The sequence below is a fragment of the Microtus pennsylvanicus genome, chromosome 11, assembly GCF_037038515.1.
Source record: "Microtus pennsylvanicus isolate mMicPen1 chromosome 11, mMicPen1.hap1, whole genome shotgun sequence".
Taxonomy (NCBI): domain Eukaryota; kingdom Metazoa; phylum Chordata; class Mammalia; order Rodentia; family Cricetidae; genus Microtus; species Microtus pennsylvanicus.
The window spans coordinates 52932935-52945410 of NC_134589.1; the positions used below are offsets into that span (position 1 = coordinate 52932935).

Sequence of the window (12476 nt, forward strand, 5' to 3'; positions counted from 1 at the left end):
ATGACACAAGATATTGACAAACACCAATCCTCAGGCCAGAGCAAACGGGAGGGGCAGCAGCCTGGGAGATGACATCAATGTTTTCCCGAAGGGACTGGCTTGGTGACTCAGTGTGTTTCTTAGCACCTCAGCCAGGAGGCAGGACAGAAGTTGAAGTCTTTATCTTTTCCTCTTCGGGAAGGAATGTTCACATCTTGGCATTGGGAAAGCCTTCGTTAATCACATCCCTGCCTGAGATCTGATTAGATGGAGCACAGCTCCAAGCAGGACAGCAGAGCCTCAGTTTGAGTTTCAAAGTTGTTCCAGGACGGCCTGGAAAGCAGACCTGCGAGTCTTAGGTTACAATATAGAAAATAGAGCTAATGATTCCAACCTCGTAGGTTGTTGAGGATTAAAGGGCAGTGTATGCAAAGCACTTAGTAGTGTCGCCTAGCCCAGTAAATGGTGTTATGTTTCCCCCCTTGTCAGCATAGTAGTGGAGAATAAATAGTATGGCTTCTGCGTTTGAATTCTCACTGTAGTTGAGTGACCTTGGGGCAACTTCACCGTGCTCTTTCTTTCTTGTCTGAGTAACAGGGAGTTACGGGTACAACTGCCAGTAGAACAAACTGCATCTACTTCACAGTCTAGTTCAAGGTGCTTTAGACCCCACTGCTCCTTAGCGATTTGGGTTCTCCTTAAAAATCCATCTTGCACTTTTTTTTTTTGGTTTATATCCACCTTTCTCAAAAGTATAACTGGGCTTCTTAGGCTCACCTTGCAGCAAGTCTTACGCTATGCTCTTGTGTCTCCAACCTCAAAACCAATCCCCGAAGCACTGAAATTAGAATCACACTGTCTTGCATGAGACAGCAAGAGTCCCTAAACTTGTTCCCCAAATACCTTTTACCACTTAAGTTTCCCCTCTTTGGACAGTTGCACACCTTTCCTGTCTTCTTTTTGGGCCAGTACTCCTTTACTCCCGCTTCCCTTCTTACCCTAGGGAACCACTCTCGACAACAGCACAGCTTCCGCAAACTGCAGAGGGCTAAAACCTACTTCTTGTCGGGGCCGGGGAGCGCCTGCGCAGTACAGTGTTGCCGGCCTGACGTCAGCGCGCAGGGCCTGGGTCGGCGCCGTGTGACGCCTGCCTCCCCCGGCTCCTCCCTCGCACCCTCGGGTTTCTGCGCATGCTCCCGACTCCGCCCCCCCGTGCGTCACAGAATGGCCTCCGACACCCAGGGAGCCCCTGACGTGTCGGGGAGGAGCCCGGTGCGGGGGTGCGCGGAGTGGAGCTCAGGGCTGCGGAAGGGAGCAGAGCTGAACGGCTGGGCGGGCCTGGCCAGGCCAGCGGAGCGGAGACGTCGACCGAGCGGCGGCGAACATGCGCTTTTGACACGTTGGCGGTGAGCTCCGTGCGAGCGAGGCAGCCCCTGGGGTCGAGCCGGGCGGGCGACGCCGAGGCCTGCCCCTGGGGGAGCCTGCCCGGCCGTGGACCGTGGGCTCAGGCCCCGCCGGCCCGGGCCGGTCCGGGGACAACTGTTCCAACCGCTCTAACTGTCCCCTCCTCACTGTCGGAGGTGTGACCCACCAGGGGCACCTGCGGGAGAGCGAGTCCCGGGCTTCCCGAGGAGCGACGGAGGCCGGGACGTGGCACTGGGGGCCGGGACGCTGACGGCTCAAGGAGTGGCCCTGTCGGGGTGGCAGCGGCGCGCCCAGCTTCTCGCTCCACCCACCCTGGATTCCCTTGAGCCGCCAGGGTGGTTAGGAGCCCGGCTGGATTTTGGTTTCCCAGCGCCTCCTCTTATGTCGGAGGCGAAAGCGGGAGCAGCCCGCGTTGGCAGCCACTGGCAGTCTCGTGACTGCCCTCCCCGAACTGCTAATCACCCGCTTTGGAGTTGGGGAAAGTATCTCCAACCGGGTCCGGTTGCTTGGGCTCGCCTCTTATTTTTCTCTGGGAAACGATGAGCTAACTAACCCCTTAAGTTTAAGGCGAGTGAGGGTTCTTTTCATCATTATGGTCCATTCCTGTAGCATTTGTGAACATTTATTGGTTGCACTTGAGACGGATACTGTAAGTCACTTTTTGCTGGATGGGGAAATTGAGTCCAGATACAGGAGCAACGAAGTGATTTTTAACTTGCCTTCCATCGACTGGTGAGAAGCTTACCTTGGATCAGAATTAGCCTTTCGAGGTTCAGGGTTCCGGTTTCTGTTTTCATTTGCCTTCTTCAGCCAGAAAGACCAGACATTGGGCTTGTCAAAGATAATACCAGAAGTCAGTAGGTGACTTATTTATTTTCTAGTAAGCTGATCAAAAACCCCATCCAGTTATTAGAAAAATCTTACCTGAATCTTGCTCATGAGTGCTTGGTTATCAGTCTGATAAATTATATTGCTTTCACTGCAGTTAAGAGAGAGGGCATTGTCTGCTGAATCAGAAAGTTGATAGGTAAAACTCAGCACTAAGTTGAGAAGCCAAAGGAGGCAGAGTTGGGGGTGTCTTCGGAATCGTTGCTAAAAATCTTTATTTCGACTAGGGATGCATAAAGAACAAAGGAAACTTAGGCCTAATCTCAGTAGAAGTTGCTAAATCTGCAGGGGCTGTGTTTTGAATTAGATAAGTTCAAGTTGGCTACTGAGCATTTGAAATAAAAATAAACCTGAATATGCTTTCATGAGGCCAACCAAACTTATTTTCATTTGTCTTTTAAACCATGTTAAAATAAATTTGAGGACTGAGAACTATGGTTAAAATTACTTCCGACTCGAGTTTCTAGGCACTTGATAAGGTAGAAAAGTTGATGGAACCACCTTCATTCTGCATATATGTTAGTAATCTATCATGTAAGATAGTTTTTCTTAACACTGTATAGAGTGTCTTTGCCAGTAAGGTATGTTGACTAGGCTCTTTAAAATCCAAGTGAGTTAATTGACAGTTGTGAGCATCTGAAGGTCATAGAGAGTGTGATAATGTCTGATGTAAAAGTTGTAATTTTTCTTCCGTGTGAGACATAGTATTAAGGAAAGGTTGAGAGGAGCAGAGAACACTTGTCTGCCTGCGTTGCAGCTTCGGAAGACTGTAGATGTGCCGTTTGAGCAGTTTTTTAAAGTAGTGAAAATTTGACATTGGCTAACTTTCTACAGCCCTAACTTTCTTCACTTACATAATCTCTAAGGATAGTGGACACATACGTCCAGTGTTAGCTGGAGGCAAACTCCACAGTCTTCGCAGTCTCAGAAACAGGTTTGGGATTATCTGCAGTGGTAGCACATTTTGTTATTTATTATTTACTTTTCCGGTTTTTGGAGACAGAGTTTCTCTGTATAGCTTTAGAGCCTGTCATGGAACTCGCTTTATAAGCCAGGCTGGCCTCTAACTCACAGAAATTCACCTGCCTCTGCCTCTGGAGTACTGAGATTAAAGGCGTGTGCCTCTACAGCCCAGCCTATATTTTAGATTTATAAAGAACCTGATTTTTAGAAGGATAACATGAATAGGGGTAGTGGGATAAAGCTGGGTACTGCCAGGAGGAAGCAACAAACACAAAGTATGACTGAAGGGTAAGAACTCGTGCTTGTTTTTTTTTTGAGACAGGGCTTCTCTGTAGCTTTGGAGCCTATCCTGGAACTAGCTTTTGTAGACTAGGCTGGTCTCGAACTCACAAAGAGCCACCTGCCTCTGTCTCCCGAATGCGGGGTTTAAAGGCGCATGCCACCACCGCCTGGCTTGTGCTTGGTTTTTATTCTAGCTCATAAAGCATATTTCAGGACAGGTTTTTTTTTTTTATATTTATTTATTTATATGGATACAGCATTGTGTTTGCCTGCAGGCCAGAAGAGGGCACCAGATCTCATTACAGATAGTTGTGAGCCACCATGTGGTTGCTGGGAATTGAACTCAGGACCTTTGGAAGAGTAGGCAGTGCTCTTAACCACTGAGCCATCTCTCCAGCCCCAGGTTTTTTGTTTTTTTTTTAAAGATTTATTTATTTTCTGTATATGAGTGTTCTATTTGCATGCACACCTTTATCCCAGGAGAGGACATCAAATCCCACTAGAGATGGTTGTGAGCCACCATGTGGTTGCTGGGAATTGAACTCAGGACCTCTGGAAGAGCAGCCAATGCTCTTAACTGCTTAGCCATCTTTCCAGCCAAGGACAGGCATTTTAGAGATCTTTTTGTAATGAAATGCTTTTGAGGAATCATATGTGTTTTCAAATTTGGAAGCCTCATTACTCTGTGGTTTAACTTTATTTAGTCCACTCCTGACCAACTAGTTTCTTATAATTTAATTAACATTTATGCTGTGTTCATTGTGAACCAGACTCTGTTCCAAATGCTGTACAAATAGTAACTCAATTTTAAAAACTTAACTCATTTTTCTATTCTATAGATGAGGAAATGGGGTACAGAGTAATTGGGTAACCCCATGGTCACCCAGATAGTGTGTTGTTTGGCTCCGGGCTTTTCAGCACTTTGTATGGGGCTTGTTTTTCTTTTTAAAATTTGTGTGTGTGTGTGTGTGTGTGTGTGTGTGTGTGTGTGTGTGAATGTGGGTGGCTGTGGAGGCCAGCAGAAGAGCTAGAGGTACAGGGGATTGTGAGCTACTTGATGTTTTTGCCGGGAACCAAATTCTAGTCTTTTGCAAGAGCAGCTAGTGTTCTTGCCACTGAACCATCTCTTCAGCCCCCTCTGACTTGTTCTTTTAAACATAGCTATATTTAATTTTGTTATATTTAATTCTGTTTAGGTATGTGTCTGCATGTGGGTATGTTCATGTGAATGCAGTGCCCACAGAGGCAGGAGGCTCTGATTCCCTGGAGCTGGAGCTCTAGATGGTTGTGAGTCTCCTGATGTGGTGCTGGGACAAGAACAGCAAGTGCTCTTAACCATAGCGCCATCTCTATTGTAATTTTTTTTAACTTTTTAAAGTTTCATGTGGCCTAGACTGAGTCTCCAACTTGCCATGTGGCCATGAATAACCTCAAACCTCTGACCCTGTTCCCTCCACCTATTGTAGGCTGGGGTTGCAGATGTGCTGCACCACACTGCTTTATGAAGTGCGGGGTTGAACCAGGGCTTCATGCATGCTATTCTAGGCAATGCTTTACCAACATCTCTACCACATCTCTAGCTCTCCTCTGACTTATTTTTGATTAGGTGTTGTTTGTTTGGTTTGTTTTGTTCTGTGTAGCTGTGGCTGACATAACGCTTGTTATGTATATGAGGCTGGCCTGACATTCGTGTTGATCCTCCCGTCTCTGGATCCTCTTACCTCTGTCTCTTCAGCGCTGAAATTACAGGTTTCCACTGCCACACCAGATCTAACGATGATCACTTAAATAAAAGAATTCTTGTATAGCTTGAAGGGCCAAAAATAAGCTACGAGATTAGCTTGTTGATTAGAAAAATCATGGTGAACATTCAGTTCACCTAAGATTTAGCAAGAAAATTGAGACGCCAGGTGAAGTAAAAACACTAAAAATTTTGCTAGAATTATTTGATACTGAAGTATTGGGGCAAAGGTGATATAACAGCTAAAACTATATTTTCAAGAGGTTGCATGCAAAGACTACTTACAACTTTTGTCTTTGGGATTGATGGTGCATTTCTTGAATCCCAGCACTCAGGAGGCCGAGGCAGAGGAAGGAAGGAGTTCGAGGACAGCCTGGTTTACTCAGGCTATATAGTGAGACCATGTCATAAAAAACAAAACAAACACTCTGAAGACAAAGCCACAAAACAAACCTGTGTCTTCATCCTTTTGGACTGTGGAGGTGCTTAGTTGGTAAAATGCTTGAGGACCTGAGTTCAGTCCTCAGAACCCATGTAAAGAATACAGGCATGGTTATGGGGGCTTGTAACCTCAGCCCTCTGTGTTATATGCATGTGTGTGCGTGTGTATGCACGTACTTGCACTTACATGCACATGCACGGAACAGGTGGATCACTGGTGTTTGCTGGCTAGCCAGTATAGCCTGATGGGTAAATTATAATCCAGTGAGAGACCTTTTCTCAAGTGGTAGAAAGACCACTACCACCAAAACCAATAAGCCACCAAAGAAAACCCAAAATGGTAGATGGCGTTCCTGAGGAATGAGACCTGAGCTTGTCCACTGGCCTCCACATATATGTCCACAAAAATCTGCTTACAAACATCCACCCCCACATCCACCCCCACACGAACACACACAGAAGAAAGCAAAAATATTATAGAAGAACATACAGCTTTGGATAATTCTGGATTGTGCATTTTAAAGAGCTAGAAGGACTTTGAAAGATTCCACCAGAGAGAGCTGATAATTGTTGGAGGAGGTGAATATGGTTAACTCTATTTAAGTAGCATGTACTGTATTCATATATCAAACGTTACATGGTATTCCATTGATATATACAGCTTTTTACGTTTTCTGTGTAACCTAAGGAAATATGAAAATAATATGTCCCTATTTAAGAACCAGAAACTGGAGACAAATACATAGTTTATGGCATATGCAGAAGTGTAAACAGTGTTCTTCCCCAGGGACCATTGCTGAGCTAAATGCTCTTCAAAGCAGTAGCCACTGGTAGGTCCCTTTGGATTGTATATTGGAGTTCAAACAACAAAACGACCTCCACATGGAAAAGTGAGTAAAATTTATAGATGAAGCTAATTCTGACCTTATTTGTAGAAGGATTGGTTCCATATTCAAGCATCATACATTAAAATGAATGTCAGATGCCCAGGAAGGCATTAGCAGCCACTAGAAATGCCCAAAAGGACACTAGTTCTTGGTACACAGTTAATAATAGCAAATGTTGCATAGTAACAAAAGGATAGAAAACTTAAAATGTCCCTGCTGGTGAATAAAATGTCAGTACTCAGATGTAGCTCTCCTTCAAGGATACAGAGCAGTCTAAAGTATGGCAGAAAAAATAGGGGGTTGAAATGACTGTTGAATAGGCTAAAATATTCATTTGGGGAAGAATAAGACTAAGATATTATCAGGATATACCAAGATTAGACAGGGTGTAAAATGGAGAACACAGACTTGTTTACTAAATCCTGGAAGCAACATACAAAACTTAGAACACATTCAAGGGTGAAAATAGAAAATAGAAAGACCACACAGTTGACTTCTAATAAATTCACTCGATGCTTGGGTGTAAACTGTACCAGCAAGACAATGTTTTCTGGGGTTAAAACACTTGTCACGTGGGCCTGACAACCAGAGTTTCTTCCCCAGTTCAAGGAAGCAGGAGAGACCCAATTCATGAAAGTTGTTCCCTGAATCCTATGTACATACCATGGCATGTGTGTGCCTACCCATGCATTACATAGTGCTCGTGTGTGCACCCATGTACATACACACAGTGTATATACAGGTACATCTTCATTATCATCAAATAAAAAATTTTTTAAAGGAGTAAACAAAAAAATATAGAAAGGTTAATTAACGGACTTGTTCCAGTTGTTTAAAAATAACATATAATCTATTGAGTTAAATTTTTTAGATATATGGGCTGGAGAGATGGCTCGGTGGTTAAGAGCACTGACTGCTCTTTCCGAGGACCTGGGTTCAGTTCCCAGCACCTACATGACAGCTCACAACCATCTGTAACTCCAGTTCTAGGGGATCCAATGTTCTCTTCTGGTCTCTGTGGGCACCAGACACACCTATGGTACACAGACCAAAAATCCATACACAGGAAATAAAAATAAATAAAGGTCTAAAAAAGATGAAAGAAATTAGATTTGAAGCATGAATTAAAATTTTTGTATACAGATAATAACAGTCTTAAATTGTCTACTCCCTTTCCCCCCTGAGGTAGGTGTGTGCAAGAGAGCTCGCCCGCTCGCCCAAAGCGTTCAGTTATGGCTTTGCTAATTGACAAAGGAATAAACACTTTTACATTGCACATTTAAACAGCCTTGTAGTCATAGTTCCTATTCTGTGTATTTTTTTTTCTCCTTATTTTGAGAGCCATCTTTCTGTATGAGCTACTCTGGGCTGTTGGCCTAGGCTTTATCATGGGACTTCATTGCAGTCTTGGGGTGGAGCTGCTATGTCCTTCATCCTGTGCCTTCCAGGTCATTTATTTTGAGTGATATGGAAGAATTTATAAATAAGACAGAAGAAATAAGATTTGTCTTATTATAAATAAGGAACTAACTAGAGAGATGTAACCTTTAGTCTCTCGTCATTGGTTTCCTGTGGAAGACAGTATCAGCAGCTGTGGACCTTTGCTTCTCGTGCCATTTCTGGTCTTTATAACATTCTAAAAATCCATAATTCATTGGCTTTTATATTAGAAACTAGACATTTGAGCTTTCTATTAACACATGGTTGCCAATATTGAAATAACTAATCTAAATTTGAGGGCAGGGTTGGATTTATTTGTTTGCTTATTATAATAGGAATGAAACCCAGGGCCTAACACAGTACCTATACTGACCTATACTCCCACCTCTAGAGGACATTTCTTCTTATTTGTATTTTTTAATTATTTCATGTATATGGGTATACATGCCTGCGTGCACAACTAGCTTGCCTGGTGTCCACAGAGACCAGAAGGAGGTCATCAGACCCATGGAACTGGAATCACAGATGGTTGTGAGCTGCCATGTGAGTGCTAGGACTCAAACCCTGGTCCTCTGGAAGAACAGCCAGTGCTCCTAACTGCTGAGTGCTCTCTCTGGCTCTTGTTATATAGATTAAAATTTATCGCAGTTTTCGGGACACTTTGGAAATGATCTTACATAGCGCATTTGAGGAGACAGGGATTGTTGTTTCAACTCTAGGTGTTACCACATATTTCCTGTAATTAGTCTTCATCTGGATTGTTAAATTACTTACGGAGACGTTGGTATTAATTCTGACAAGTTTCCAGTAGCACAGGGTGATGCCTGTACTTTGGATCTTTTGAGATAACGAGAGCCCGTGGCTGCTGAAGAGCCTTCCTTATCCATAGCCTGACTGCCAGACGTCAACAAGTGGCTGTTTGGGCAAGTGAAATGGGAATTTCTGAGACTTTGGCAAAGGGACAGAATTATAGAACCAGTCAGTATTTATTAGTCAGTATACATACTTGAAATAGTTAGCCACCCAGTATAGTCCACACCTTTGTTAGACGAAACAAAGGAACAACTGAAGCCCCAAGAGAGTAAGCGGTTTGTATGTGTAATTTAATGGCAGAATTGGGACCCTAGAGCCCAGCCTCAACAGGACTCCCAGCCCTTTGTGGTTCACATATTAAAGTACTCTCGTGCTATAAAGACATCTCTAAGAATAAAGTGATATGGACAAATCTGTGCTAATGTAGGTGTAATCAGAGTAGAAAACAGTGTAACTGGTCAATAAATACATAAATAAATAGTGCTTAATAATACCTTACTAGGGCCAGGCGGTGGTGGCGCACGCCTTTAATCCCAGCACTCGGGAGGCAGAGGTAGGCGGATCTCTGTGAGTTCGAGGCCAGCCTGGTCTACAAGAGCTAGTTCCAGCACAGGAACCAAAAGCTACGGAGAAACCCTGTCTCGAAAAATAAAAAACAAAACAAAAAAAACCTTACTAGTATTCAGCAAATGATTGGCGCATTAAGTGTTCTCTGAGCATCATGTACCCACTGGCATGAAGGAGTTCAAAGTGTTAGAATCTATTTCTTTGAAAGAACTTTTAGGGTGATTGGAAGATAACTGAAAGATTTACTAATTAAATGTCAAGATAATAATAGATGATCAGCAAAGACATGGTTAAGGAAAGTTGGTACTGTGCCTTAGAAGAATTAAATTGAGCATAAAAGTTATTTTTAGTTTCACCCCCACTGAACATCGTTCTCATGCCTGTCTTGTATACACACCTGAATCTGAGTTCTCTATGTGCTGTGGTTAAACACGGAAGTGAATTGTTTAGATGGGCTCTGAGTTCTCTGTATTTCCAAGGCTTTCTAGTTTGTTTTAGATTGTTCTTCAGTCCTTACTGGCCGGCACACATTGTGGTTTAGTTCAGTAGACATTATTGTGGATCTGCTATGTGGATGTGGTGCTGGGACAGAAGTAAAGAGGGGATTGTAGGGAAGATGTGGCAGGAATCTGGAGTGGGCCAATCATCTTGATGTTTTTAAACTGTCCTATGATCATTTGGGTGTTTTTCCTTGTTGAAATGGCAAGAGCAACTAGACCCTCCCTCTGTGAATACCTTGGGGGAAGAACTGAGACAAAGATTATTGCAGTTGGAGACGAGTGGACTGTTGGGGTAAAGCTGAGTTGAAGGATGACTGAGGATGTTTTCAGAAGTATGATATGAGAATGTCGGTCTTGCCTAAGTAGTAGTCTCACTTGGCATGAGGGCTCTAAGCAGCTTTCTTCTTTCCTCCTTTACCTCCCTCTCCCTTTTCCCCTTCCATCCTTTCTCTCTCCCTCCCCACTTCTTTTTGAGTCAGGGTCTCACGGAACCCAGGCTGGCCTTGAACTTTCTGTGTAGCTGAGGATGAGCTCCTGCCTCTAATTCTCAGTGCGAGATTTCATGTGTTGCCAGAGATCAAACCTTCGGCAAGCACTTAAACACCTGAGCCATAACCCCAGACCCATTGCAGGTGTTTTAAAGCAGTTACATATACATCAGGGAAACGTGTGGAGTGGCGAATTCTTTGACTTTTTTTTCTTTCTGTTAGTGGATTCCCTGAAGACCAGTTGACCATAAACTAACTGCTGGAACTGTATGTAGGGTAATTCTGTGGTCAGATTATCTAGAGCCCAGTGCTATAGCTGACAATGCCTCGTTCCCTCTGACCCTGTTGATGTCATCTGCTGTCATGATCCTGTACATAATGTTGGTTGTCGCTGAGTGAGGTAGGATGTGTGCTTAAGTTTAGGAAAGTTCCAGTCACTCCTAGAATTTGGGAAACTACCAAATGCAGTGCCATGCTTTCACTGACAAACTGGCTTCTTTGTCTTTAATGTCACAGGCTTTCTTGATCATGGATGGTGAAGATATACCAGATTTTTCAAGTTTAAAGGAAGAAACTGCTTATTGGAAGGAACTTTCCTTGAAGTATAAGCAAAGGTAGAGTTTAAAAACTATTAAAATAGGGGTGGGATTTGGAGTATGCCATGTATAGCTTGCACATGTTTTTCTTTGGAGTATAAAGCTAACTTTAGAGCTTCAGGTTTAGGATTGTGGTTCCATAGTCATAACACTGTTTGTATTTAAAGAGTATAAGACTACCACCAATCTTTAAGTTCTTCACTTTGAAATAGCAGGAAACGATAGTGCCACCTATGATTTCTTCTTATTGCTTGCTTCCTGTGGCTTGTCACTAGTCTGGGGGCTGTCTTTGGCCTTCCGTGTGTGTACCGGTACTCCCTCATCATTTGCTCATTTGAGATACTTAAGACAGATTTTAGTCTCTTCAGGAATGCATTATTAGTGTTGAGAGGAAGCTGAATTTCCAAGCTATGGAGCATTTTATAAAATTGCTTTTATAAAATAATACCTTACTTAGTTGGAAAGAAAATAGCTCTTTGGCCTCAAAACTTAAATTCATATTATTTACTGAAACTTTCTTATATATATATTTTTGAGATTTATTTGTTTTTGTTTTATGAGTATGGGTGTTTTGCCTGTATTTATGCCTGTGCACCATGTGCATGCCTGGTGACCATACAGACCAGAAGAGGGCATTATATCCTCTGGGACTGGAGTTAAAGATGCTTGTGAGCTGCCATGTAGATGTTGGGAATTGAACTCTGGTCCTCTGGAAGAGCATCCAGTGCTCTTAACCACTAAGCCTTCTCTCCAGCTTAGAAATTTTACTAAAACATACATTTTCCTCCTTTGGTTGACAGAGTTAACTAAGCCTTATCACATCCCATTGGTCTTTCCTTGTGGTTTTATCAGGCCAAGGGCTGAAGATGCTCTGCGTCCAGCAGAGGTTCTTCATTTGTCCTAATGTTACAGATTCCTCCAGAGGCAGGGAAGTTTGTGAACCCCTTCTTAGAATACATTTAAATGAAGAAAATTAAGTAATGGAATTATAGAGGAAACCAGGTATTGAAAAAGTTATCTAAGCATTAAACTAGTTTGTAGTGTTAAAATAATGTATTAGTGCATTAGATAAAAAGACGGAGACGCATAGTAAACTTCCTTGTTCTGAATTAGTACTAAGGGTGAGTGATGCTTAGGTCTGCACCAGCCATTGTGATTTGAGGGTATGTGTTGACTTCTATTGATTAGAATGGAAACTAATGCCCAATTGAAGTTACTTCAGTACATATATATGCCCCTCCTCTTTCGATTTTAAAGAGGGAGAAGCTGGTGGTTTTGAGCCATGTAGAACTACTTTCGTAAATACTGTAATTACTGATTTACATAGGTTTTTTTTGGGGGGGAGAGCGTATAAATACTTTTTATTTAATCCTGAATACATATGGAGCAAGAAGTACAAGACTTTTTTTTACTGTTTAATATTTTATGAGAACATTAATTTTCAGTCAGAAACTACTGAATTATAT

General features: G+C 42.9%; 1 protein-coding gene across 2 annotated transcripts in view; it reads left to right on the forward strand.

The window, feature by feature from the left end:
• Positions 1–1191: 1191 nt before the first annotated feature.
• The window catches only part of Ndel1 (nudE neurodevelopment protein 1 like 1), a 32576-nt gene continuing 21291 nt past the window's right edge, over positions 1192–12476 (forward strand). Inside the window, exons 1-2 of one of the 2 annotated variants that reach the window (XM_075992097.1) lie at positions 1192–1385; positions 10931–11028. In XM_075992097.1, the coding sequence (XP_075848212.1) occupies positions 10943–11028 (86 nt within the window). In that variant the 5' untranslated portion in view covers positions 1192–1385; positions 10931–10942. The remainder of the gene's footprint in view (positions 1386–10930; positions 11029–12476) is intronic. The other variant, XM_075992098.1, reaches the window with a different exon arrangement.